At 61.1% G+C, this 25,576-nt stretch overlaps 3 protein-coding genes across 4 annotated transcripts; 2 read left to right on the plus strand and 1 right to left on the minus strand.

The window, feature by feature from the left end:
- Positions 1–783: 783 nt before the first annotated feature.
- Positions 784–11,687, plus strand: TMCO6 (transmembrane and coiled-coil domains 6). Of its 2 annotated transcripts, none has more exons than XM_075900048.2 (12): positions 784–939; positions 2,289–2,413; positions 2,700–2,809; positions 4,150–4,333; positions 5,821–5,925; positions 6,810–6,895; positions 7,593–7,709; positions 8,898–9,009; positions 9,110–9,290; positions 9,971–10,065; positions 10,809–10,976; positions 11,418–11,687. In XM_075900048.2, exons 1-12 carry the CDS (start codon positions 846–848, stop codon positions 11,583–11,585), a joined length of 1,545 nt encoding a protein of 514 aa, XP_075756163.1. In that variant the 5' UTR covers positions 784–845; the 3' UTR covers positions 11,586–11,687. The 2 variants fall into 2 exon arrangements, with proteins under 2 accessions (XP_075756163.1, XP_075756164.1); XM_075900049.2 differs by having other exon boundaries at positions 4,195–4,333.
- Positions 11,688–12,072: 385 nt separating this feature from the next.
- Positions 12,073–14,147, minus strand: NDUFA2 (NADH:ubiquinone oxidoreductase subunit A2). Its single transcript, XM_075900054.2, has 3 exons — positions 14,009–14,147; positions 13,230–13,336; positions 12,073–12,281 (listed from the first exon to the last, which is right to left on the minus strand). The coding sequence occupies exons 1-3, from the start codon at positions 14,113–14,115 to the stop codon at positions 12,190–12,192; spliced, it is 306 nt and encodes a 101-aa protein (XP_075756169.2). The 5' UTR covers positions 14,116–14,147; the 3' UTR covers positions 12,073–12,189.
- Positions 14,148–14,225: 78 nt separating this feature from the next.
- On the plus strand, positions 14,226–24,235 carry IK (IK cytokine). Its single transcript, XM_089769577.1, has 20 exons — positions 14,226–14,372; positions 15,480–15,546; positions 16,015–16,107; positions 16,523–16,582; positions 17,187–17,354; positions 17,440–17,554; positions 17,976–18,046; positions 18,153–18,199; positions 18,457–18,620; positions 18,748–18,856; positions 19,380–19,419; positions 19,928–20,153; positions 20,802–20,820; positions 21,384–21,461; positions 21,776–21,857; positions 22,103–22,160; positions 22,762–22,850; positions 23,092–23,200; positions 23,493–23,527; positions 23,942–24,235. The coding sequence occupies exons 1-20, from the start codon at positions 14,357–14,359 to the stop codon at positions 23,967–23,969; spliced, it is 1,674 nt and encodes a 557-aa protein (XP_089625703.1). The 5' UTR covers positions 14,226–14,356; the 3' UTR covers positions 23,970–24,235.
- The last annotated feature ends 1,341 nt before the right edge of the window (positions 24,236–25,576 follow it).

Consider the following 25,576-nt stretch of genomic DNA (forward strand, 5'->3'; position numbering starts at 1 on the left):
GCACCCTCCTCACTGACACACACAGGGCTTCATCCCCCTCCTGAGCCTCCTGACACCACCCCCCCCCCCAGAATACCAGGGCTCCTGGAATGTCCCCACTCACACCCCGGAGCCCCTCAATCCCCTGGGTCTCCCCCACACCCTTGGAGCGCCTAAATCCCCTGGGCTCCCTTACCTACAACCAGGAACCCCTCAATCCCCTAGGGACCCCTTTACCTACACCCCTGGAGCCCCTCAATAACCTGGGACACCCCACACCCCTGGAGCCCCTCAATCCCCTGGGACACCCCCACACCCTTGGAGCGCCTAAATCCCCTGGGCTCCCTTACCTACAACCAGGAACCCCTCAATCCCCTAGGGACCCCTTTACCTACACCCCTGGAGCCCCTCAATAACCTGGGACACCCCACACCCCTGGAGCCCCTCAATCCCCTGGGACACCCCCACACCCTTGGAGCGCCTAAATCCCCTGGGCTCCCTTACCTACAACCAGGAACCCCTCAATCCCCTAGGGACCCCTTTACCTACACCCCTGGAGCCCCTCAATAACCTGGGACACCCCACACCCCTGGAGCCCCTCAATCTCCTGGGCCCCCTTACCTACAACCAGGAACCCCTCAATCCCCTGGGACACCCCACGCCCCGGGCCCCCTTACCTACAACCTGGAGCCCCTCAATCCCCTAGGGACCCCTTTACACACACCCCTGGAGCCCCTCAATCCCCTGGGCCCCGGACGCCCAGCCCCCGCGGCTCCTTCCCCCCGCCGCTCGGACCGGGGCCTCTCGTAGACGCGGCGCCGCGGCGGCTCGGGCCCGGCCCCGGAAGCGCGCGGTCCCCGGCCGCCATGTTCCCCTCCGCCATGGGCATGTGGGGCCGGCGGGGCCGCGGCGCGGGCGGCCCGGAGCAGCTGCGGGCCCGGCGGCGGGAGCAGGAGGCAGGTCGGTTCCGGGCCGGGGCGCACCCCGGGGCAGGGCCCGCTGGGCTCCGAGCCGCCCTGCTCCGGCTGGCTCCGCCCGCTCCTCCCGAGGAATCGCGAGCGGCCGCGGCTGGGCTCCGGCCCGGGCACCGCGCTAGCACGGGCCGCGTGGCGGGCCAGGGGGCGGGCCCGGCTCGGTTTGATTTGTCTGCAGGACGGAGCCTGCCTGTCCCGTGTCCGGGTCTGTCTCTGCGCTGATCGCGGCCTGACCCGCTGGACCGCTCCATCCTGCTCTGCATGTCCGGGCTCCACCAGCACCCCGCTCCCGCTCCCTGTCTCGGGGCCGAGGCGCCCGCCTCTTCTCACAGCCCCAAATGTTCCGCTCTTGGCCCTCGCCTCCTTCCTTTTCTGTCCTTGCAAGCTCAGCGTTGACCCGAGGTTACTCGGCTTTATTTCCTAGTAGACCCTTAATGAGAGCTCTTGACTTGAGCAGGGAAACCAGCGGCTCCATCTCAGCCTCCCTCACCCAGATGTCTAGAAGTCAGAACACGCTGCGGCTGCATCTTTAACCATTCCTCCATGTCCTCTGTTTTCCGTCTGGTCCAGAGCTTCCATTTGCCTCCAGGGTCATCCCTGAGCTTTGCTTTCCCTCCTGTGCCTAGTGGCCTTCCCCAGCTCCACATCCCCGGCCATGTATTTCCACTGCCTCTGCTTCACCTCTGCTTCAACTCCTCACCCAGGCCTTTTCCGCCTTTGACTTGCAGCTTCCAAATCTATGGCCAGTGTAAGATCTCCATCTCCAAACTCCATTGCATGCACAGTATCCATCGATCTGTCATCAGTCTGTGTAAAATCACCACAGTTTGGCTATGTCTACACAGGCGGGTTATTGCGCAAGAATCCGCAGAGCGTCTACACTGCCCACCCGCTCTTGCGCAAGGAAATGTACAGTACGGCGTGGTAAGAGACGGCTCCTTGCGCAAGGGCGATGCTCTTTTCTAACATGTGTAAGCCCTCTTGCGCTGGAGCTCTTGCACAGGGGGACGGTGTGGACGCTCAGCAGGGATTTCTTATTGCTAAAATGGCCATTGGAGCGTTCTTGCGCAAGAGAGCGTCCACATTGCTCTTGTGCAAAAGCACAGCTCGCACATGGCAGTGTGGACGTATTCTTGCACAAGAGTTCTTGTGCAATAAGCCGCCAGTGTAGACATAGCCCTAGTGTCTAGATGGTTTTCCTGTGACGTGCATATACAGTCACAAGAAGAGACACAGCAGGTTCTTTTCACCCCAAAAGAGAGCAATGGGCTGAAATTGCGTCTTGACCTGAAAAGCCCTGTTGTTGTCAGTAACCGGAGGCTGGTTTGTTTGCAGCTCTGAGGAAGGCCCGGAGGCAGCAGCAGCTGGTCAGTAAGAGACTTCTGCGGGAAGACAGCCTGGTGAACGGAGATGGGCAGGCTGGAGAGGAAATAGCAGCAGAACCTCTGTCTGACCAAGAGGTGAAGGGCTTAAACCGTTTGTCCCTAGATATTCACGGGGGGGGGGGGTCTCCCACTGCCCCGGGCTCTGTTAATAATAATGACACGAAGTTTGTAGAGCTGGTTGGATTCCAAAGTGTTTTACAAGTGGCTCTAAAAACTCTACTGGCAGCACCTAGAGGCCAGGGTCAGTACCACAACCCTTCGGAAAAGTGCACTGGGATCTTGAATGACCATAAACCATCTTGCTGTGGTTTGTACCCTGGAGATCGGTTTGACATCTGCCCTGCTGTTTGTTTTCCACCAGCTTTTGCAGCTGCTGAGAGACGTCCAGAGGGGAACAGATGAGAGGAAGAAACTGTTGAGTCGCCTTCGACAGGGACTGCAGCACAAAGAGACGCAGCAGAAATTTGTCAGGTTAGCCAGTCTGGGCTTCCATGCTATGCCCAGCCCAAGGCATGGCTAGTCTGTGCTCCTAAAGGCTCAAGCTAGCAGTGAGCTCTCCGGTAGTGCCGCTACAAGGACATGGGTGTGGGCATTCACTTAGATGAGTGGGCCCACGTATTGTCTGGAGCAGGGGTTGCGGTGGCTGTTTCTCTGCCGTGGGCGATTTTACTATGGCTGGAAGTGTGGTCATGTATCTGCATTAGAAAGTGTCTCCATCGCGTTCTGTTTGGTGACTCCTCCTTTTCCCACTGAGAACAGAGCTTGTGTTGTGTGGTCAGTGCCCTAGCTAGCCTGGTCCGAATGCCTTGTGCTCTGCTGGGCTGTGGAGGAGCTGGGAGGGTCCCATGGGAGCAGAGAGGGAAGCTGGACAAGTAGCTGCTCTAGAATTTCAGCGGGAGGCTGAGAGCTTGCAGGACGTGACTCTACTCACCTTCAGGGGAGTAGATTGCCATGGATTCCGGGGAGGCTCTTCGCTGTGGGCTGTACTTTCCGGTCTGCGTGGTTGGCCTGAGACTTGTTCTGCACGTGTTCTTACAGGAAGAGCTGTCTGGCATCTCAGTTCCCTTCTGGCTGGTCTGGGGCAGCTTTGTTAGGCTCTCTGCCATGCCACAGAGCAGTGGCAAAGTGACTTCCGAAGGCAGCAAATCTGGCTGCTCAGAGAGAGGAAAGGAAAGAAGGAGAATTGTTGTAAAAGAAGGGGGCAAAGTCAGTATCCAAACTGGGCCAAACCGAGCCCTGCGTAACTGCAGAGCTGTGAGAGCAGGAATGAACCTGGCCCTTTCGAGCCACGTGGTCTGCAGAGCGGCCAGGCCAGGCCATGAACGGGGCAGGTTTTAGTGCCTGCTCCCTGAGGGTGCGTCTACACAGCAAAGTTATTTCGGAATAACGGCTGTTGTTCTGATATAACTATGCGAGCGCCTACACAGCAATACCGTTACTTCGAGATAATTGCAAAATAACGGACGGCTTGTCCCAACTTCCCTAGCCCTCATTCTGTGAAGGGTAATGCCGATTTCAAAGCAGTTATTTCGGAGTAGCGGCTGTGTAGAGGCTTCATTTCCGCTATTTCGAAATAGCCCCTCAGCAGGGCCATTCTACGTTATCCCTCCCGGGGCTCTAAGTGGAGATGGCCTGTCTCCATTGGGGAGCCGGCCTCGCACTCGTTTTGAGGCTCCCCTGCAGTGCAGACGTACCCTGAGACTCAGCCTGCCTTCCTGGCCCTTGGGCACCCTGGCGGGAGGAGTGTGTGTCTGTCTGGGGGAGGGGCTGGGGGCAGCAGGAAGAAGCAGAGTCCTGGTTTGCTCTTACAGGCTGGAGGGCAGCATGCGGGTCTTGACCGGGCTCTTCACCAGCAGCTTGGCCGATGTGCGGATGGAGGCCGCTCGCTGTCTGCACGAACTCTCCCACTCCAATGACCCTGCGGTGGCTGAGGCGTGTTTGCCAGCGACCTCCTACCTCCTGACCTATCTCTCAGGACACAGCGTAGAATTCACAGTAAGAGGCGGCCCGTGTTTCTCCGTTGTTCTTGCATCTGCTGGGTTGGACTTCAGAGATTGAGTGGCCAAAATGGGGGCTGTTGGCCCCATGCAGCCCCTAGGGGTCTCCAGAGAGCCCTGCTACTGCCCCCCCCTTCAGGACAGAACTACTCCTAGTGCCCCTGTGCAGTGCTCCATCCTGGACCCGGCCTCCTGGCTGAAAGTAGAACCGGGCGTGGTGGGCCCGTGGGATGCCTCTCTACCGCGGACGAAGGAGAACTCTTGACACAATCTATTTAGACGTTAAAAAGGTTTTGACAAAGCCCTTCGGAAGAGGCTGCTAGCAAAGTTAAATAATGGGGGTAAAGGCAAAGTATTGTCATGGATCAAACATGGGCTGACAGGAAACAGAGTAGGACTGAATGGTGGCTTTTCCTCGTGACGACGGCTGACGTCCGAGTGGCTCCATGTTAGGCCGGGGGTGGTTTAATGTTGTTGTTGATGCCCAGGAAAGGGGGGTGAATAGTAAAGTTGCTAACTTTGCAAGTGACACTAAGCTATTGAGGTTAGGCAAGTCCAGATAAAACCGTGAGGGACTTAACTAAGTTAGGGGCTTGGCAACACATGAGCAGTGCAGCTAAAGCTGAAGTAAGGCACGTTGGAGGGCAAAGCGTATCCTCCTCACACATCTCACAGGGTCTAACTGAACTGTCAGCTCAGGAAAGGGGTAGACAGTACAATGAAGACAGCTGGTCAGTGTGTGGCTGCAGTGCAAAAAGGAGCAGGGCCTTACAATGCAGAGCGAGTGGGCTAGAAAATAATCCAGAAAATAATCGATGTCTTTATATAACTGGATGGCACATCCCTATGTGGTGCCTGGGTACAGAACTGGTCACCCCGTTTCAAAAAGTTTGTTGTAGAATTAGGAGGGGCTCAGAGAAGGGGGATGAGAATGATTCTGGGCTGGAAAAACCCACCTTTGAACAGGGATTGGAAAGACTGGGATTGTTACCGTCAGGAGACAAGAGGGAACATCTATAAAAGAATGAATGTTGCAAAGAAGGGAGCTTGGGGCTTCTTTTCCCTGGCTCATGACACCAAAACAAAGAGACACTCAGGCTGTGTCTAGACTGGCAAGTTTTTCCGCAAAAGCAGCTGTATTGCAGAGACTGGCTACACTTTGCTCCAGCAAGCGTGTCCTTTGGGCGCCTGTGGTTGCTGGCGTGGCTCTCCGATGGACTAAGTTTGGGTGCCTTGTCTGTCTAGGCGGGACCCTCCCGCCTGTGCAGGGAAGCTGCGCTAGGTGAAGCGTCTCACTGGAGTTTCCAGTTAGCATGAGAGTCTGGCTCCGCTAGTCCGGGGGACACAGCTCCCCCACCGTTAGCACAACTCAAGGGGGGTTGTGGCTCTTGTGGCAGTATCCCCGAGGCCAGTAGGGGGCGTGGGTGGGTTGGTGGGGCAGTGCTGGCGTGTCAGGAGGGAACTGCTCACCCGTGTGTGTTCCAGGAGCTGTGTGTGTACACGCTGGGGAACTTGGCAGTAGAGAGCGAGACGGTGAGGAAGCAGCTTTTACCTCAAGGCATCATTCCAGCCCTGGCCTCCTGTCTCCAGGTGAGTGTCGCTGGCCTGGCCTCGGCTCTTCCCACGGGCTGTGCCAAGAAGAGGGGGCGTTTCCCTGCTGCCGTCTCCTTGTGAGTGGCCCAGCGCCACGTCCTGCCCGCCGCAGGCACGTGCAGGAGCCCTCCGCAGGGAGGCCAGCCCAGGAGCAGGTGGGCATACGCCACGTGGCTGCAATTGGAATTCCCTTTTGACACTGGCTGACGTGGCTTCTTTGCTCTTCCCTGGCTAGATGTCTCTTGAGCACAAGAAATCCCGGGCCTGTCTGTTTGCAGGCTCTCTGGGGCTCTGTCTACACTCATGGCTTCTTGCGTGAGAAATATGCAAATGAGGCTAAGCGTGGAATATCGCCAAGTCTCATTTGCATACCTGATGAGCTGCCATTTTTGCAGAAGAGGCTCTTGCGCCAGAAGGAGCTGTCTACATGGCCCCTTCTGGTGCAAGAAAGCCCCTCTTGCGCAATGCCGCTACGCTGATTATTTTCAGGAATAACGGCGTTGCGCAAGAGGGGTTTTCTTGTGCAAGAAGGGGCCATGTAGACAGCTCCTTCTGGAGCAAGAGCCTCTTCAGCAAAAATGGCGGCTCATTAGGTATGCAAATGAGGCGTGGCAATATTCCATGCTTAGCCTCATTTGCATATTCATCGTGCAGGAAGCCGCGAGTACAGACATAGCCTGGGGGTCCTGAGACTCAGGGAAATGCTTGGCCATCACATGTACACATTTCACATTAGCTCGCTCGCTCAGGAGCTGCAGTGAGGCCAGGCTCAGCCTCTCTGCTTTGCACTGAGTTGTATCGCGTGGCCTGTGCCTGCCTCTGCCCCACCGATCCCGACTGGGATTGCTCTACCGGCTCAGCGCCACGCTCTCTGATTTCAGTCCCCTCACGTGGCCGTGCTGGAAGGCCTGGGCTACCTCCTGTCGCAGCTCCTGCAGGCCACGGAAGCCCCTGCCAAGATCATACCGTAAGCACCCCCGGCAGTGCGCTGGGCCGGGCGCGGGGCATTGGCAGGCTGGGGCGGTGGCGCTGCCCCCGGCATAGGTATCTCCGTGACGTTGGTGTGTCGGACAGCGCCCGGGCGCGGGGCATTGGCAGGCCGGGGCGGTGGCGCTGCCCCCGGCATAGGTATCTCCGTGACGTTGGTGTGTCGGACAGCGCCCGGGCGCGGGGCGGAGGGTTTGTGCACTCAGGACACTTGTCCCTGACCCTGCAGCTACTCAGGTTTCAGGAGCTGTCCGGAGTGCAGGAAGCTGAGCGGGCCAAGAGGAACACTCTGCACGCGGCTTCCTGTTGGTCTTGGCACCTCTAAAGGGAGCTGGCTTGACCGCCCTGGGGCGAGGGGCACTGTGACACCCCGGCCTCTCCACAAAGGAGGCGATATGTCCAGTGGTGGGCGTGCTTGACCCCAGCCTCAGATCCCCACCTCCCATCACGTTACTAGTGCCCTGGCCTCCACTGCAACATCTCCCGACAGGTCCCCCTCCTCTCCCCGTGCTCAGAGCCCTGCCGTCTGGGCATGTTGTCTGGGCGGTGTGTCTCCCTCCTGGGGCCGTGCAGTATCCGTCCCCAGCCAGCCTGGGCTTCCGCCCTGCACGGGGCAGTGTTGTGTGTGCTCCCGTTTAATCCCACTTTGAAAGCCATGTTTCTCTGTCTGGCCCCAGCCTGGTTCTGGACTCGGCTCTCCCCCTGCACATGCTGCGCCTGGTTAGCTCCAACCTGGAGCTGGGAATGGGCGTCGCCGTGGAGTTTGCGTGGTGTCTCCATTACGTCGTGTGCAGGTAAATGCATGTAGCGCTTGGCTCCCTGCGGCTCCCCAGAGCCAGGGAAGGAAGCAAGACCCCGGTCCCCAGAGCGTAGGGACACAAAGGGCTGCTCCTTCGCAGCCGTAGCCACCTGCCTTAGCCTCAGTCAGTGTATTCCTCTTCCTGCTCCCAGTCCCTGGGGGAGATCCCCGAGGGAGAGCCAAGTGTCGGGGGCTGTCCCTCGCGTACCCCAGTACCAGCCTCAGTTCGGGGGTGTGCTGAGAAGAGACTGGCAGGGTGGTTTGCCTGTGGCGTGGGGATCACACACAGGAAATCCTCACTTAGTCAGTTCCCTGCCAATGCAGGGGTCTCGGGCATCGATGCGCCCTGGTCCCGCCTCGTCTCTGCCTGTGGCACAAGATTTGAGTTCCCTGGGGCTAATCTGGCTGCTGGGCTCAGCGTGCAGGTGCTGGGTGCGGCCTGTGGTACTCCAGGGCTGGACTAGACAGTCTGGGAGTCCCTGCTCGCCTGGCCGTCTGGGGCACCCTCAGGCTCGTGTTCCTGACACTGAACGGCCGGCTGTTCTTCTCCCTTTGTCCCGCAGCTCTAGGAAGCTGCCCTCCCCTTTGAGCTTTGCTGCTCCTCGTCTGCCCTCCCTGACTGGGTGCACGGCCGCCCGGACCCCGTGCTTTGGGAATCTGCTGCCTGGGTTGGTTTGCGATGAAGCTTTTCCCCAGGCCTCCTTGCAATCTGTGATCTTGGGTTGCAGTCACATGACAGCTTGTGCCAGGTGGGGGGAGGCCTGGACACTCCCAGATGAGGGATGTAAACGAGTTGTCTAACCAGTTAAAGGGCGGGGGAGGGAGAGAGAACTGGAGCTGCCCCCTCCCCCCCCACAGGCACCTGTCTGCAGCAGACAAGGCTTATAGGTCAACCCGTTAAACGTTCGCAACCCTACCCCACACACCTGGAACCCTGTTTCCACCTGCTCTGCACTTGCTGGAGTGTTCCCCTTTTGGACTGAGATGGCCCAGAGTTACCTGCTGCGTTCCCCGCCCACTGTGCCGCTGTCAGTTTTGCCTTGAGAGGGTGTGAACCGACATCACCCTCCCTCTTGGTTGGAGTCCAGCCAAACCAGCTGGTCCGTGGCCAGGAGCAGGCCGAGTGGTGCTGGCTGGCTTGGGGTTCGCTGCATGAATTCACCGTTCCTCCCCCTTCCCGTAGCCACGTGAACAACGGGCTGTTAATCTCCCAGGGGATCGTGTCCACACTCGTGCTGCTTCTGCTGGACCTGGCTTCTGCGGTGGTGGAGGGAGCGACCGAGGGCCTGGAGTTGGTAAGCAGGGACATGCTGGTCAGCAGGGCCAGGCCCCCGCTGCCTGAGGCGTCGCTGTGCAGGAGGGAGGTGCCCCACGCTGCTGTTCTTGCTCTTTCAGCTCCTCTGTCCTGTGCTCCGGTGTCTCAGCAACCTGCTTGCGGAGGATGAGCCTGAAAGCTGCAAAGTGCAGATGCAGGATGAGCGCCTCCTGGTGGCTGTGTTTCTCTTCATGCAGCGCTTCCTCCAGCAGCACCCCTTCCTCGTGCAGGAGTGCCTCTGGCTTCTCAACAACCTCACAGGTGACCCCCCCCAGGCTGGACACAGCCGGACGGGAATTCCCCTAGGGCAACAGGAGCAAGTAGGGCATGGAACAGCTTCCACCGGAGGAGATTAGAAAGCTTGGACTCGGTGTCTTAGAAAGGGGAAGGGGAATATGACCGAGCTCTATGACTGCTATGGGGGGAGTGTTTTGTGCCTTCATGTACAACAAGAATTGGGAGTCACCCCTGTAATTTATTGGCAGCAGGCTTAAAACCACCACGAGGAAGTACTTGGCCACGCAACAGCCAATCTGTGGAACTCCCTGCCAGGTGATGTTGCAAAGGCCAGAGTATAACTGGGTTCAAAAGGGAATTAGCTGAGTCTCTGGAGGATCAGTCTGTCAGTGGCTACAGCCCCATGCCAGGGCGTGCCTTCATCTCTGACTGCCAGAAGCAGGGCCTGGATCACTCAATGCTTGCCCTGTTTTGGTCATTCTTCGGAAGTACCTGGCATTGGTCGCTGGCGGCCGGCAGGATGCTGGGCTAGATAGCCCATCGGTCTGACCTAGGATGGCTGATCCTATGTAGAGTCTCCTTACATCTAGCAGCAGCCGCTGTGGTTCTCTACCTCAGTGCATGTGCCCAGGGGCCTTCCCGGAAGGGGGCTCTCAGTAATCCCTCTGGGTTTCCTTAATAGCTTTATCTCCTGATCTTCCCAGCTGACGAGCCCATCTTCTGCTCTGCCCTGCTCACGCTGGACCTGCTCCCCGCCCTCCTGCAGCTCTTGCCCTGCTCCGGCACGGTGACCCTGCTGGTAAGGAATCTCTCGCACCAGGGGATGCTGCGTCCCCTAGAGCAGCCAGGCTCCTGTACAGGCGAGGTCCAGGGGTAAATCAGAGGTTTTATCAGCCCATGGGGAGGGGAGTACCCAGTGCCTCACCCTTGTTACTTGACCTCTGCCCGACTGGGTTCTTTATAGCCAGTCCCCTCCCCCGTTCCGTACTGGCTTCTGTGTTCACACCTGCGCACGGAGGGCTAGTCCATTGAAATGCTCTCGCCCGTCCCTGTGCCTGGGGTGGCATCGTGGGAGGAGCTGGCAGGGTAGGAGGTGGGCTAGGGTTAGGGTTAGGGGCGAGCTCTCGCCCTGCTCGTGTGTTGTGCCAGCAGGAGCCTGCTTTGGCTGCGGCTCCCCCCAGGCCTGCAGGGAGCGAACGCAGCGGCCGTGGTGCAGCCCGCAATGGCACCGGGCACACACGTGCTAAGTACAGGGAGCAGACTCGGTGTCGCCCTGCCCGGAGCCATGCAGACAGTGGCAGGCGAGGGGCTTGTAGCTGGCCAGCCTCTGCCTTCGAAGCTTTGCTGCACTGCAGGGCCACTTCCCCATGCCCCGGCGAGAGCTCCCCAGCCTGCACCGTCCTGGGCACGGGGCCTACAGGCCAGCGCCAGACGCCTGCTTTCTCTCAATATAAAGCTTGTGGCCAACTTCAGTTCGGTCAGTTCCCCGGGGCTCAGCCCCTGAGCCCTGCAGCTGGGGATCCTCACGCCAACCCCCTCTAGGCTCTGACCGTGCTGTGCAACGTCGCCGAGAAGGGCCCTGCCTACTGCCGCCAGCTGCACCAGAAGGCCGTGCTGCCCTCGCTGCTCAGCACCCTCGCTCTCTCCGATGCCCAGGTCGTGGGCCAGAGCCTCGAGCTGCTGCATCTGCTCTTCCTGCATCTGCCAGAGGTAGGGCTCGGCCAGGCCTCTCGCTGCCCTGCGGTGTGCCTGGCCGGGGAACCGCGCTGGTGCCAGAAAGGCTTCCCCCACCCTGAGCCGGGAACAGCGGCTGTGCTGTGGAAAGGTGGCAAGGCAGCCCTGGTCCCTCCAGGCCTCTGTATCCAAAGAGCAGGGGGAGCGTAACCCATGGGAACTGTACCGTGTACCAACCTCACCTCCAGCTCCCTGGCTCTAAGACGGGGCTAGACAAACGGCCGCGCCAGCCAGTCAGCCGGCCAGCGTGCCTCCGGCGGGAGGTGCCTTCCATGTTAATCCTTCAGCCCCTCCTCCCGGAGCCAGGCGTGATGGGTTCTGTGACCGAGACCTCGACCCCGTCCTTCCTCCGGGGCTGCTCAGCCGCCTGCATTAGGCCGGGCCTAGCTGTAATCTGCTCGCTCTCTCCTGCAACAGGCTGCTGCCGACTTCCTCAGCCAAGCAGGCCTGCAGGCCCTAGCACAGCACCGGGACAACCCCCCACTCCAGGAGCGGGTGAGGGCTCTCGAGGAGAGATACCTCCAGCCAGCTGCAGCCACTCCGGTCTCCCCCATCGGTGCCTCGGCTGCTGCACTGCCCTCCTAGAGACACTGCAGCCCCCGCGTCCCTTCCCAGTGCCACTGGCTCTAGCCCATGGACTTTGTACAGTGAGAGCTACTTTGGAATTGAATAAATGTTTACACTGCGCCCTCTGCAGTCACAGCGAGGAGTCAACTGCACCGGCCAAGCTCTCCTCGGGCAGTGTCAGCTGTTTTACTGCTCCCCCCAGCTGCCTACGGGCGGTTCCCTGGAGGATGGCAGCCTAACTCAAGCCATGCACCACCAGCGGGTAGCCCGTCCTTCTCGGTACATGTACCCCCCTTGCCTCGCACACAAGCTGTGCTGCTGCTGAGCCTGCTCAGGCGGGGAGCAGAGGTGGGGCTCAGCCGAGGAGGAGGAAAGTGGCTAAGTCCTGGACAAGACGTGGGTGTAACCTCAGTGGCTTTGCTCCCTCCTCAGTGACCCCAACACTGCGCTGGAGTCTGAGGAGCCACCTCCCAGGTTAGCACCTTGCTCAGAACAGACTCTCCAGCAGTTTGCAGACACGCTTTTATAGGCGATTAATAAGTTACAATTACAGGTGTACAGCTGCTCCAGCCACCCCATTCAGGCGAGGGCCCCGCACGTGTGGGGTCAGTTCTCTTGGCCTTCATGCTTTGCTGTGAACAAGGGTTTCCAGGGCCTTGGCCACTTGGTCCACATTGAGATTGTTTAGTGACACGCAGCTCTCTCTGCCGAACTCTGGGGGAAAGAGAATGACATGAGGCGGCCACCTTGTTCCTTCCCCAGGAGAGGCAGGGCCAGAGTTGTTCCCTAGTGCAAACGGTGGGTCGTCATCCCTTTTGAATGGAGTCACCAGCACTGGCTTAGGCTTGCTGGGGCCCGGCCCTGACGCCACAGGGCATCAGTCCTGGGCAGCAGCGTACAGACAATGGGAGCTGCAAGGGTGTTGCTGAGGGGGGCAGTGGATGGTGCCGGCTGGCTGTAGAACCAGCCAGAAAGGGGACATGCTGCTGCTTCCAGGAGCCACGTAGAGCCACAGCATTCAAGGAGCAGGACCAGCCCCATAGCCCACTTCTCAGTGGGAGCTTCAGGGCCAGATGCAGCCCGTGCCCTCCTCTGGTTTGAGCACTTCTGAAAGGCAGAATCACTACTACTGCAAATACCCTGATTTCTGCACTTCCTAACGAGTTAAACCCTAACCCACTTCCATTAGTCAAGGTTTGCCTTTATTTTTACAGTGTCTCTTTGCTTTCACCTTTCCCAAGGCAAGCAGGCCCTAACCTCATCTCTCCACTATGGAAACTCCCCCACAATGCCATTTGCACTGCTTTCCTGGACTGTGACCAGCTTATTGCTGGAAAAACGTAAACAATGAACAGTCCTGCAGCACCTTCAAGACTAACAAAACATGCAGATGGGATCATGAGATTTTGTGGGCACAACCCACTTCTTTAGTGCCACCTGAAGAAGTGGGTTGTGGCCACAAAAGCTCATGATCCCATCTATATGTTTTGTTAGTCTTGAAGGTGCTGCAGGACTGTTTGTCATTTAAGTTTTTCCAGGTACAGACTCACTCAGCCACCCCCTCTGAAACGTCGCTGAATTTCTAGTTGATACAGGCCACAGCATTCTAGGCAACCTCAGAGCTAATGCCACCGGCGAGGGCAGGGCTCGCTCCCCACTCACCGTATCGCGCCCAGAGCTTGGGTTGGACATCCGAGCACTCCCGGATCAGGATGGGGAAGTCTGGGTTTGCCTTCTTCAGAGTCACGTAGTGCTGGTCAATGAAGTCCCTGCAACAGCAGCGTCAGGCCCCGGCCCCTTGGCACTTCCAAGGACAGCCGCGAATTGCTCCTGCTGCCCGATCTGCCTTACTCCGGGCCCCTCCCCCCCCCGGGTCCCACCCACGCCGGCCCAGATCCCGCCTTCCCCCCCACTTCCCCCCCCGGCCCGAGTCCCGCCCCCTCCCCACTTCCCCCCCCCCCGGGTCTCGCGCCCCCCCCCCCGCATCTCCCCCGGCCCGGGTCCCGCCCCCCCCCACTTCCCCCGCACCCCCCCGGCCCGGGTCCCGCCCCCCCCACTTCCCCCGCATCCCCCCCGGCCCGGGTCCCGCCCCCCCCCCCCCCTGCCCGGGTCCCGCCCCCCCCCACTTCCCCCCCGGCCCGGGTCTCGCGCCCCCCCCCCGCATCCCCCCGGCCCGTCCCGCCCCCCCCCACTTCCCCCGCATCCCCCCGGCCCGGGTCCCGCCCCCCCCCCCCCCCTGCCCGGGTCCCGCCCCCTCCCCACTTCCCCCCCGGCCCGGGTCTCGCGCCCCCCCCGCATCCCCCCCAGCCCGGGTCCCGCCCCCCCCGCTTCCCCCGCCGGCCCAGATCCCGCCTTCCCCCCCGCATCCCTGCCCCCCGCCCCGGATCCCGCCCCCCCCCCCGGCCCGCCCGCGCGCCCCGGGGAGGCGGCCCCGCCCGCACCTGGCGCCCTGGCTGCCCGGCGCGCGCGGACACAGGTGGACCCGCAGCTCCCTGAGGTTCCTGCCCAGGCCGCCCCCGAGGCTCCGCACCGCCGCGGCCGCCGCCATCTTCCCAGCGCGCCGCCCCCTCTCCCCGCCAATCGCGTAGCCCGGAGCCGGGCACGGGCTGCAGCCAATCACAGCCCGCTCCGAACCGCGCCGGCCAATCCGCTGGCGGCAGTGCGGCCAGGTGGGGGCGGGGCCTCAGCTCCGTTCCGCTGCCTGCGCGGGGCATGCTGGGCCGCTGGCGCGCGGGGCATTGTGGGAAGTAGGGTCGGTGCTCGGCTGTGGCGTTGGCTGTGCGGGCAAGATGCCGGAGCGAGACAGTGAGTGTCGGGCCGGGGGGCGGGGCTCGGGCACGTCACGAGCCGCCGCGGGATCGGGCCCCGCCCGGCAGGACTGACACGGCCCCTCGCCCCGCCCGGCCCCCTCGGGGGGGGCCCGGGTCCTGTCCCGGGGGGGGCGTAGCGCCCGCCCCTCCCCCCCCCGGGGTCCTCGCGCGGCCGATCGGTTCCCGGCCTGCCCCGCTGGGGTCGCTCGGGGAGCTGCCCCCCCGCCGCTGGGACCGGCTCTGGACGGGGCCCTGTGCGGGGCGCTTCCAGCCACCGCGACTTCTCCGCTTAGACAGAGGCTGGGGGGGTCGGGGTCTGTAAATCACGAGGGGGGCGGATAAAGAAAAGTTCTTCATTAGGTCCCATGACGGAAGGGCTAGAGGACACCAAATGAAGTTAATGGGGAGCAGGTTTAAAACGAATAAAAGTGTCTTCACACAGCGCGTAGTCAACCTGTGGAACTCCTCGCCAGAGGAGGCTGTGAAGGCTAGGACTAGCACAGAGTTTAAAGAGAAGCTAGATAATTTCATGGAGGTTAGGTCCATAAAAGGCTATTAGCCAGGGGGTAGGAGTGGTGTCCCTGGCCTCTGTTTGTCAGAGGCTGGAGAGGGATGGCAGGAGACAAATCGCTTGGTCATTGTCTTCGGTCCATCCTCCCTGGGGCACCTGGTGCTGGCCACTGTTGGCAGACAGGCTACTGGGCTAGATGGACCTTTGGTCTGACCCAGTATGGCTGTTCTTATGGCTGCTTCTGGCGCTAAAATCACACGGAGCATTCCCTTCCCCAAGTGCTGGCCTGCCTCCAAGGGACTGGGTGCGATTCCCGAGCAGTAGCATTGACTTCTTCTGAGCTGATATAGCCTGTGAGGATCACAGCTGAGAATGCTGGTTGGTCTGGTGGTGCGCTCTCTGAAGGGATGAACTGATTGCACTTGGGGGAGAGGGGAACTCTAGTTTTCTGTGGACTCCTCGCTGAAATCTGATTTTGATTCTTGTGTGGTTTGGTACCAGTAAGAGGCAAGGAATAGGATAGGTGTGGGCTTGGAAGCATAACATTCAGATTGGTAGGCATCAACTGCTCTCTTTTTTCCCTTCTCTAAGGTGAGCCGTTCTCCAACCCTCTGGCCCCAGATGGCCATGAGGTGGACGATTCCCACTCCTTCCATCAGTGAGTATAAAAGCTCTTTCTCTCTGTAGAGTGTGCTGTGGGAAGGAAAGATTTGGATACTGTTTCTGTGGTGCAGTCCGTCTCTTAGCACCCCAGAAACAGTTCATGCTCATCTAGTTTGACAGGCTGCATGATGCAGATAATCGATTTCGCCAGTGTGCCTAAGCCCAGTCACTTGTACCTAAACAAGGCATCACTTTAGAGAGTGCTCTGGCCTTGATTTAAAGACCCCAAGTGATGGAGAACATACCGCATCCCTTGGTAAGTCAGCCTCCCTGTTTGAAAATGTGCGTCTGATTTCCAGTTTGAATGCTGTGAAACTCCAGTGAATACGGGCAATCCAGTGCAGGCTGTAATGTCGCAATCTGGCCAGGCACCTGTGGGGAAAACCAGACAAATGTGCTCTCTGCAGGAGTGTGTGATGGTCTCGTTATTGTTACAGTGAAACACGATTCTTCCTCCTGCTAGGTCCAAGCTGACAAATGAAGATTTCCGAAAGCTTCTTATGACCCCACGGGCGACGCCAACATCTGCGCCGCCCTCCAAATCTCGCCATCATGAGTAAGTAGATTTCATGAATCTTTCACTGCTCTTGGACTGAACATGAGCTCCTCATTCTCAATCAGCTAGTGTACGTCCGACTCTCTTCCTCGCTCTCCGGTACCGACCTACTTGCTTTCTATGTTGTATGTACATTGCGGGTGGGGAAACCATAAAATCAGGAACACCGCGAATGAGAGCTTGGAAGTAATAGACTTACTCAAACCTGCATGGGAACCCCGAGGACTCTCATGTTGAGTCCTTCCACTTTCCCCCTCACTGTTGGTACAACTGAGTTAGGTGTAGATGTAGCTTTGGACACTAAGCAATTGACCTCTGAGGCCCAGATCCTGTGATTGCCGCCTCTAGTGCCTCTTGCTCCTGTTTTGTGGGTGTTGGCCGTTCGTGGTGACTGTGGTTTTTCTGTTTTCGTCAGGATGCCCCGGGAGTACAACGAAGATGAAGATCCAGCGGCTCGCAGGAGGAAGAAGAAAAGGTGACTGGGGAACGTGCTGTGTTGTATCAGAAGCCTCCTTCACCTGCCTGTCAGCCGCCGCTTTCTTTAGAATGCGGAAAGGGACCATAAGTGGCCTGGAATATCCGTGGGCTCTGGGCTGACAGGAAAGGACGCCCGTGATGTTAGAAGCATTCTATTAGGGGCGTTGTCGTTTTCACAGCCACCCCAGTGGCTGCACTAGGGGAGCAGTAGGATGCTACCACAGATAACTTAGCTTGCCCTTAGGAGGAGTGACGTGGCTGCTTTTTGTGGGGGTGTTAGGACAATGTGGGAGCGCTTACCCCATTCGGTATTTCCCTTCAAGTATTGAACTCATGGTGCATTTACGCCAGTGGTGGGCACCTGCGGCCAACTGGAGCTCCACCTGCAGCCCGCAGACCCCACACACCTCTCGAGCACTGGGGCACTGGAGCCCCACACTTCCTCCTCCTCCTCCCTCCCAGCGCTTTTGGAGCACCATGAATCTGCTGATTCGCCCTCTGTCCCCTCCCTCCCAGAGCTAGAACATCACACATCAGCTGTTTGCAGCTGTTGGTGTTGCCTGGCCAGTATTTTATAAGCACAACCCTGTGTCTGCCCCCAGCTACTATGCAAAGCTGCGTCAGCAGGAGATTGAGCGCGAGAGGGAGCTGGCTGAGAAATACAGGGATCGAGCCAAGGAGCGACGAGACGGAGTCAACAAAGACTATGAGGAAACAGAGCTGATTAGCACGACGGCCAACTACAGGGCAGTGGGCCCCACTGCAGAAGCGTAAGTGAGCGTGTGTCCGGGCAGTGGCCAGGGAGCTCCGGCCCAGAGAGGAACTTGAGTAACATGCTCCCTCCTCGTTGCACAGGGATAAGTCGGCGGCTGAGAAGAGGCGGCAGCTGATCCAGGAGTCCAAGTTCTTGGGTGGTGACATGGAGCACACTCACTTGGTGAAGGGTCTGGATTTTGCGCTGCTGCAGAAGGTGAGTGCAGGCACGACGTCAGTAGGGCTTTGCTTCTCTGCAGCAGCGTCCTCGTCAGCAGGCTGGGCCACTGACCTCCACCCCCAGTGCAGCAAACAAATACTGGCCCCCGTTTACGTGGGGAAACCAAGTTACAAATTACGTCGGTCTGCATAATGATGCGGTGGCTGAAACCGGGAGTTCTTCTCTCAACCCCTCGCTCCCGTCCAGCAGTGGAACTCAGTGGGAAACAGCACGGCCAGGGGCTGCTTTGCACCCATTTGGCTTGTTCCTGGGTCAGGTTGCTCTGTGTGAGGCTGGGGCGGAGCACGGTGGGTCCGTTGAAGGTGCTGGAGCCCGGGGAAGGGCTGGATGTTGCTCTTCTGCAGCGGGAGAAGCGGCTTGACAGCGTTTCCCCTCCCGTCTGTCTTGTTCTGAGTAGGTGCGTGCTGAGATTGCCAGCAAAGAGAAGGAGGAGGAAGAGCTGATGGAGAAGCCCCAGAAGGAAACCAAGTGAGTAAGAAGGCCGAGCCCTCCTCTGAGTGCAACGTAGCAGCCTCCGTAGGCCCTGGAGCAGGAATGGAAATGGCTCTTCTGACTCTTTCCTCTCTCCTTTCAGAAAAGATGAAGATCCTGAAAATAAAATCGAATTCAAGACTCGTCTGGGTACGTAAAAAGCCGCTGTCCTGGGGCGTGAGACCCTGGTGTGCAGAGAATAGGGAGGGCTGGGGGGAATCATGCTCTGGAGGACACTTAGCAGGTCAGCTGGGGGCTTGCCCTTGGGCCGGTTGTGTAGGACTCAGTGGATTGGCGAGGGGCTGGCAGATCGGTTGGGTTCTCAGGAGGCAGGTGGAGTCTCTGGGCAGCAGTCAGGGGGTGTTTGGTTTCCTCCTCTGGAGCCGCTGTGTGTGACGCTTCCCCAGGTCGCAACGTCTACCGCATCCTGTTCAAGACGAAGGCGTACGAGCGGAACGAGCTGTACCTGCCGGGGCGGATGGCCTACGTGGTGGATCTGGATGACGAGTACGCAGACACGGATATCCCCACCACCCTGATCCGGAGCAAAGCTGACTGCCCCACCATGGAGGTAACTAAGCCGCTCGTGGGCCCTGCCTGCCCTGGCTCTAGCTTGGGAGCCTGGCAGCACGGAGGGGCTGCGCTTCCCAGGGGCTCTCTTCCCGGAGAGTCAGTCCTCTCGGCGCTTTCTCCTCCAGGCACAGACCACGCTGACCACAAACGACATCGTCATTAGCAAGCTGACTCAGATCCTCTCCTACCTGAGGCAGGGCACCCGCAACAAGAAGCTCAAGAAGAAGGACAAAGGTAGCCCAGAGGGGCGGAAACGTCGTAGCTAGAAAAGTTACTGGCCAGGCTGTGGCCAGCTGCCCGCTGGGGCTTGATCTCTGTGAAATTACAGAGGAGCGAAGGGAGCGGCGTGGGCCGTAGCAGGGCTGGGGGGCGGCTCCATGGGGCAGGGTTGTTAGAAATGAAGCGATGGCTCCTATCAGGCCATAGGGGACAGAATGAGGCGGGCGGCGTGGTGTGGCTCCCGATGGCGTGGTGGGCCCCCTGCGGAGAGCCGGGGAATCACTGGTTAGTCAGAGAGAGCAGGCTCTAAATGGGGGTTGCACGGGGCCTTTCGGGCTCAAGGGAGTCCCCATCCCTGGCCACGCGAGGGGGGGGGGAGTTGTAGGGGGCAGCTCTGCCTGCGAAGAGGTGTACACGGGGCCGGGGGCCGGCTGGAGCCCTGCTCTCCAGAGCTCGGTGGCGGGTTGGCCAGGGCAGGGGTGCAGAGAGAGCAGGCCCCGGGCGGGCTGACTTGACGGCTGCTGCCTTCTGCCTGCAGGGAAGCTGGATGAGAAGAAGCCCCCCGAGGCCGACATGAAGTAAGTGACCCCTCGGGGGTGCGGGGCTGGCCTCTGGCTCTCCCTTGGCCGCTCGCACTAGGGAGGTGGGGGTCAGGGAGCTGCTTGGTGTTTCTGTGGGGAGAGGCTGGGTTGGTTTGGGGAATCGGAGGGAGGCCGGGGGCTCTGTTGGGCCCGTTACTTTATACAGGGCTTCCCAACGGAGAGTTCCCCCGTTCCCTTCCGGCTGGGGAGAGCCCAGGAGACCCAGATGAGGGGGGGAGATGGGTTTGGCCGAACCGTGAAATGCCTGGTGTGCCTGCGGCGCCCTCAGCCACAGGGGAGGGGGGTGCGGGTCCCGGCGTGCCGAGCGCAAGGCTCTTGTGCGGAGAGAAATGTGGTAGATGAGCACAGGGGAGCAGCTGGCTGGGACTTTGCAGGTGCTGTAGCCGTCTCTGGATTCATGCTGCTTGCTCCCGGTTAGCCTGCCGCTCCGAGGGGCCGGTCTGTGGCCTGTACCATGACCCCAGTGCTAACATTTCACCTGCAGTATCTTTGAAGACATTGGTGACTACGTGCCAACCGCGGCGAAGGTGCCTCGGGAGAAGGACCGGGAGCGGTACCGGGAGCGAGACCGGGAGCGCGAGAGGGAGCGAGACCGGGAGCGGGAGCGCGAGAGGGAGCGGGAGCGGGATCGCGAGAGGGAGCGGGAGCGGGAACGGGAGGAGGAGAAGAAGAGACACAGCTACTTCGAGAAACCCAAAGTTGATGACGAGGTGAGTTACAGAAGGTCCCACCAGGCTTCCGCTTCGCCCAAATGGGCCAGGCCTCTCCCAGCCCCGGGGGCTCCGTACCGCGCCTCGCTTCCAACGCGGGTACGGCCTAGGACCGTCGTGGGCAGCGGCACCTGCCTCTGCAGGCTGCTCATGCTGCAATGAGCGTACCCCTCCCAAGAGCCCTGGCAGCCTGCTCCATCTCCCCGTGCTGTTCTGCGATGGAGGCTGAGCAGGGATGCGCTGTGGGAAATCCAGGCTGATGCGCTCTGGAGGACGTGAGGTTTTGAATTGCCCCGGCCCCTGGGCGGAGGTCGCCTGTTTGGGGCAGGAATGGGCTGGCTCAGCCCCGCCCCGCGAGCGCAGGTGGATCCGAGTGCCTGTCTGAGGGGTGTTGCTGCTGCCCAATAGCCCAGCTCCCTTGTGCCCAGTGTCTCGCTGATCAGCCCTTGGTGGGAAGGCCGGGCACCGCCACCTTCCTGCAATTGCCTGGGCAGGCGGGGCCGAAAGGCGCTTCTTCCCTGGCGCGAGCTGAAGGCTCAGCCCTGCGACCCTTGCGCGGCTGGGCTGGGCCGGGCCAGGCCGGGCCCCAGGGCCTCTGTGTGCTGTTTCCTCGCCCGCCCCAGTAACGTTCTCCTCTTCCCTTTGCAGCCCCTGGATATCGACAAAGGTGAGTTGCTGTGTGTGGCGCGTGGCAGAGGGAACTGAGTTGCAGCCCACAGGAGGGGCCTCCAGGTCCTACTGGCTGCGTGGCGAGCCGAGCTCCTGGCCCTGCCAATCCAGGCCCATAGGCCCCGAAGCCTCCAGCAACTGGGGCCCGTCTGGCTCCGGGGGATTGGGAACGGGCTCAAGAGCATTTTGCTCTGGGGCTCAGGTGCGACTCTGGCCAGGGCTGCCGGTGCCTGACATGCATTCCCACCGGGCATGGCCGGTCAGCTGGGTCTCTGCTTGAACGGGGCCCGTCCTGCTGGCATTAGTCCGCAGGTCCCAGCAGGAAGGCCTGACTCGGTGGGCCCTGCCTGGACTGACCTTTACCTTTGGGGCGGGGTTATTTCCTCCTTGGTGGGTCTCCCCAGTGGCCCCTGGCTCACCCGCGTGATTCCGTTAGCCGCCAACGGCGCCTCTTCCAGGTGCTCTCGGCGAGGTCTCCGGCCAGCCTGTGCGCTGCGCACGGGGCCGTGCCCCTGGCTGCCCCGGGGAGGGTGAAGTCTAACAAGTCGTCTGTGTCCACAGGGCCGGGCTCGGCTAAGGAGCTAATTAAATCCATCAACGAGAAGTTCGCTGGAGCCGCTGGCTGGGAGGGAGCGGAGTCATATCCTTCACGCTCGCGTGTCGCCTGGCTGGTGGTGGGGCCCCGGGTGTGTCTCGCTGGGTGTGGCTGGGCGTCTGCGGCAGGAAGGGACTCCCCCTCCTCCCGGGGGGTCACGCTCGGGGAGAGGAGGGCTGCCTGGGAAAGCCACCCGCACGGTGTGTCCCCTGTGGTCCGTCGGATCCAAGCCTTGCGCCTCGCCTGGTACGGCCCAGCATGGCGGGGCTCCAGTGGGCGTGGGCCTTGCCCTGCCTGCCGCCCACGCTGGCTCTGTCCGCGTGGGCCGTTCCTGCTGCCTTTTCCTTAGCACGCGGCACGCTGAAGAAGCCGGAAGACAAGAAGCAGTTGGGTGACTTCTTTGGGATGTCGAACAGCTACGCCGAGTGCTACCCTGCCACGTAAGGGCTTCCTGGGGCCGGGGCGCCATGCGCTGGGGCTTGGGCGGAGCTCGGGCTGTGAGCGGCACTTGCCAGGCCCTGCCGGCTGGTGGGCGCTCGGCTTGGGGAGGGAGCCGATGCTCCGTGCGGCCCGGCCAGCGGGCAAGTCGCGTGTCCGTAGAGTCCTTCGCTGCCGGCCCAGAGTCTGAGAACCGCGGTTCAGAGGGCCAGCCTGCGTCTGCCCTGCTCACCCCCTCTTCTTTCAGCATGGACGACATGGCTGTGGACAGCGACGAAGAGGTGGACTACAGCAAAATGGACCAGGTATTCCCGGGCTTTGACTGCCAGCCCCTGAGGAGCCGGCTCCAGGGACAGGCTCTGGGCAGGGTGGGGCTGGATGTGGCCGCCTGGCTCCACAATGTAACTTTGTGTTTCTCTGCTCCTGACCTGTTTGCTGGGGGGAGGGGGGGATGAAAATGACCAGCCCTGGCTGCAGGGGGTTCTAGTTGGCTCCTGGCCTGTCACTCCTCTTAGCTTTGCTCACGGGCCTTTGCTTCTTGCTGCCTCCAGCCTTCCCGCCCCAGGGGGTGGGGGAGCAGGAGCCAGCCAGTGAGCAAAGATGAACCAGAGACTCCAGCTCAAGACCTGCTGCTCCTGAGAGCAGGAGCCGGGAGAGGGACCCCACTGGGTTCAGGGACTGGCCTCTCGGGGCAGCTCTTCCTAGTTCTGGGCGTGTTCCTGGAAGCCTCTCCCATTGGAGCTGCGACCCGAGAGGCGGCCTCCAGGAGCTCCCAGAGCCCTGTGGCCCTGCTGTGGGGAGAGGAGACTGCTCCCTGCTCCCCTGCGGGGTTTGGAGTGAGATCCCCCAGCCTGTGCGTCTCCCCTGGCCCGTGTTCTGCGCACCCACCCCTCTCTCCTGCTGCAGGGTAACAAGAAGGGGCCCCTGGGCCGCTGGGACTTCGACACGCAGGAGGAGTACAGCGAGTACATGAACAACAAGGAGGCTCTGCCCAAGTAAGTCGGCCTTCCCGGGAAGCTGTGCGGGGGAGGAACCCCCGGGCGGGCAGAGCAGGGTGCTTAATAGGGGCACAGCTGCTGCCTTGGTCCTGGGGCAGGACAGTCCTTCGGCAGTCGCCCTCTGAGTCGTGCCTGGCCTGGGGAGATGAGCCCTAACTTGGCCCAGTAGCAGGCAGCCTGGCTGGTCTGCAGCCACCTGGCCAGTTCTCCGCGCTGAGCTCCCCTCTCTGTGCCCCAGAGCGGCTTTCCAGTACGGAATCAAGATGTCGGAGGGCCGGAAAACCCGCCGGTTCAAGGAGACCAACGACAAGGCTGAGCTGGACCGGCAGTGGAAGAAGATCAGTGCGGTGAGTGGGCCGGGGGGGGTCGGTCCTGCACTTGAACAGTCGGTGCCAGAGAGGCTCCTGCAGGTTCTGTGCCCAGTTCAGCTGTCTCCGGTGTTGGCAGATGTCCAGGGGCTCCGCCCTCATTCCTCCAGCTCCCCCCCCCAGGGCTAACGTGCACATGGGCTGGGTCGCGCACAAGGATCCCTGAGCCATGTGCGCTCCTGCCTCTCCCGGCCAAAGTACCCTCAAGCTCCCTGCCCCGGGGTCTCTGAGCTGCTCCTGTGCCCTAAGGGGGCCTGTGCTCTCTCTGCAGATCATTGAGAAAAGGAAGAAGTTGGAGGCTGATGGGTGAGTGGAATCTCCTCCGCGTTCATGTGACGGGGTCACCGGGGAGTCGGGCAGCACCCGCCCTGGGCTCTGGCCGGCTTTGTCCCCTCCACAGGGCCCAGCTGAGCTGGGTGGAGGAGGGGCCGAGGTTCTGCAACACACCGCTCCCCCCCATCTTCATCCCTGAGCGACTAGCTGTCTTGCTGCAGTGCCCCGCGGCTCAGCCAGGCTCTGTACAGGAGAAGGCCCTTCCAGTTGCTACCGCTACACTGGCCAGCCCTCGCCCGCTGCTCCTCCCCGCTCCCCAGACGGTGGAGCCCCTGGGAGAAAGCTGCCCTGAGATGCACGTCCTCCGGGCTGTGGGTCAACCCCATCTGTCGGTTGGGCAGGGCTGCGTGGAGTCTGACGGCCGCCCTCGGGTGTCTCTGGTTTCAGGGTGGAGGTGAAGAGGCCGAAGTACTGAGGGGCCAGCCAAGTTCCCGGCTTTGCCTGGCAGCTCTGGGCCTCTGCTTCCTGGACACTTTGGCTCTTGTTTTTATGAAACGCTGCAGCTCTGGATCCTGTCGCAAGCTCTGCTCCCTGCTCTCAGGAAGGAACAGGTGGGGGGGGGGGGATGTCTCCTCTCCCGAGGGACCTGGTGCCAGCAGCCTGGTAGTGGCTGTGCACCCAGGTTGTGCCCCTCCCTCTGGAGTAACCTTCAGGCTGCAATAAAATTGCGCTCAGTGCGTGTGTCTGTCTCTGGGTTTGTCTTTCGGGTTGCAGAGGTGATGGGGGGGCGGAGGTGGGCGGGGCTGTCTGGGGGAAGCTTGTGAGGTTTCCTTTCCCTCCTGTGGGGGCTCTTGGGGCCTTGCCCATTTGGAACAGCTGGGGGCTGGCTCGTAAGACAAACCTTGCCATCGCTATGGGTCCAGAGTCAGCGCCATGCGGGCCTACAGCCACGTTCGGTGGAGCTCGTTGAACCTCTTCCATGGGGCCAGCCACACTCCAGCCTCCCCAGGGGTGCCCCTCACTGGCCCCCAGACAATCCCTGGGCCCAGTGTGTTTGGCAGGAGGAAGGGAAATGCCCCCTTGGAATCTGGGCCACAGTGACCCAGTACTGTGCCAGACGGGCAGACACCCCCTAGAAAAGAGGCTTAAAAATATGAACTCTCCCCCCACAAGAGAACGGGGCCCAGAACCTCGCTGTGCGATTTTTTTCAGCCTTCTGCCAGGAATTGCTTTCCAAGAGGAGGGATGTTTTGGAAGCTTTTCGCTGGGTCTCTGCCCCCTGGACTGCTGCGTGGCAGCCACGAGCATGCGCTAGCTCCCACAAACTAGCACAGTGTGGCCTAGATCCCAGCAGCGGGGAGGAGGGGACAAGTGCTGGAGAAGCTCTGGGTCCTGCTTCTGTATCGGCCTGACACCGCCCCCCCACCTCCCCGCAGTCTTGCAGGCAGAGCACAGACCAGCCGGCAGGGCGGGGGCCAGGAGAAGACGGAACCAGCTTTTCAATCCGTGTTAGCGGGGGAGAGGGGGCGCAGAGCTTGGACACAAAGCAGCCCAGGGCGCCCGTGCCTGGCTGGGGAGGGGAGAAGCCAGGGGAAGCGAGCAAGCCCCATGGCCGCTCCCTTGGGGTTCGGCGTTGGCCGCTGCAGCCCTTGATCGCCGGGCGGGCGCTGATTCTAACCCAGCTGCTCGGGTTGCAGCCAGGAGCCGAGCGGCAGCAGCCTCCCAGCGCGGGGGACAAAGCGAAACGCGCCCGGCTAGAGGGGAGGCGGGACCGTGTCCCGCGGCGGTAGGACACTTAGAGGGGCCGCAGCCCCCACACATGGTGCCTGGGCTGCCCCGCCCCCAAGGGGCTCAGGGAGGGGAGTGGGACTTGCACGCTGCCCCTCCCCCCCCCAATGGCTCCCCCAAGTCAGCCGGGGGCCCCGCACCTCTGGCGCCGCCGCTCCCCGCGGCCCGGCTGGACACGCAGCTGGCACCGAAGGCGGCGGAGCCTCCATGGCCGTCGGGGGGGGGGGACCCCGCCTGGCGCTTAACGAGCAGAGCGCGGGGGCGGGGGGCGCGCGGGGACGCCCCGGTCCGTCC

This window comes from Pelodiscus sinensis, chromosome 16, assembly GCF_052426305.1.
Source record: "Pelodiscus sinensis isolate ZL-2025 chromosome 16, ASM5242630v1, whole genome shotgun sequence".
In the NCBI taxonomy this organism is placed as follows: domain Eukaryota; kingdom Metazoa; phylum Chordata; order Testudines; family Trionychidae; genus Pelodiscus; species Pelodiscus sinensis.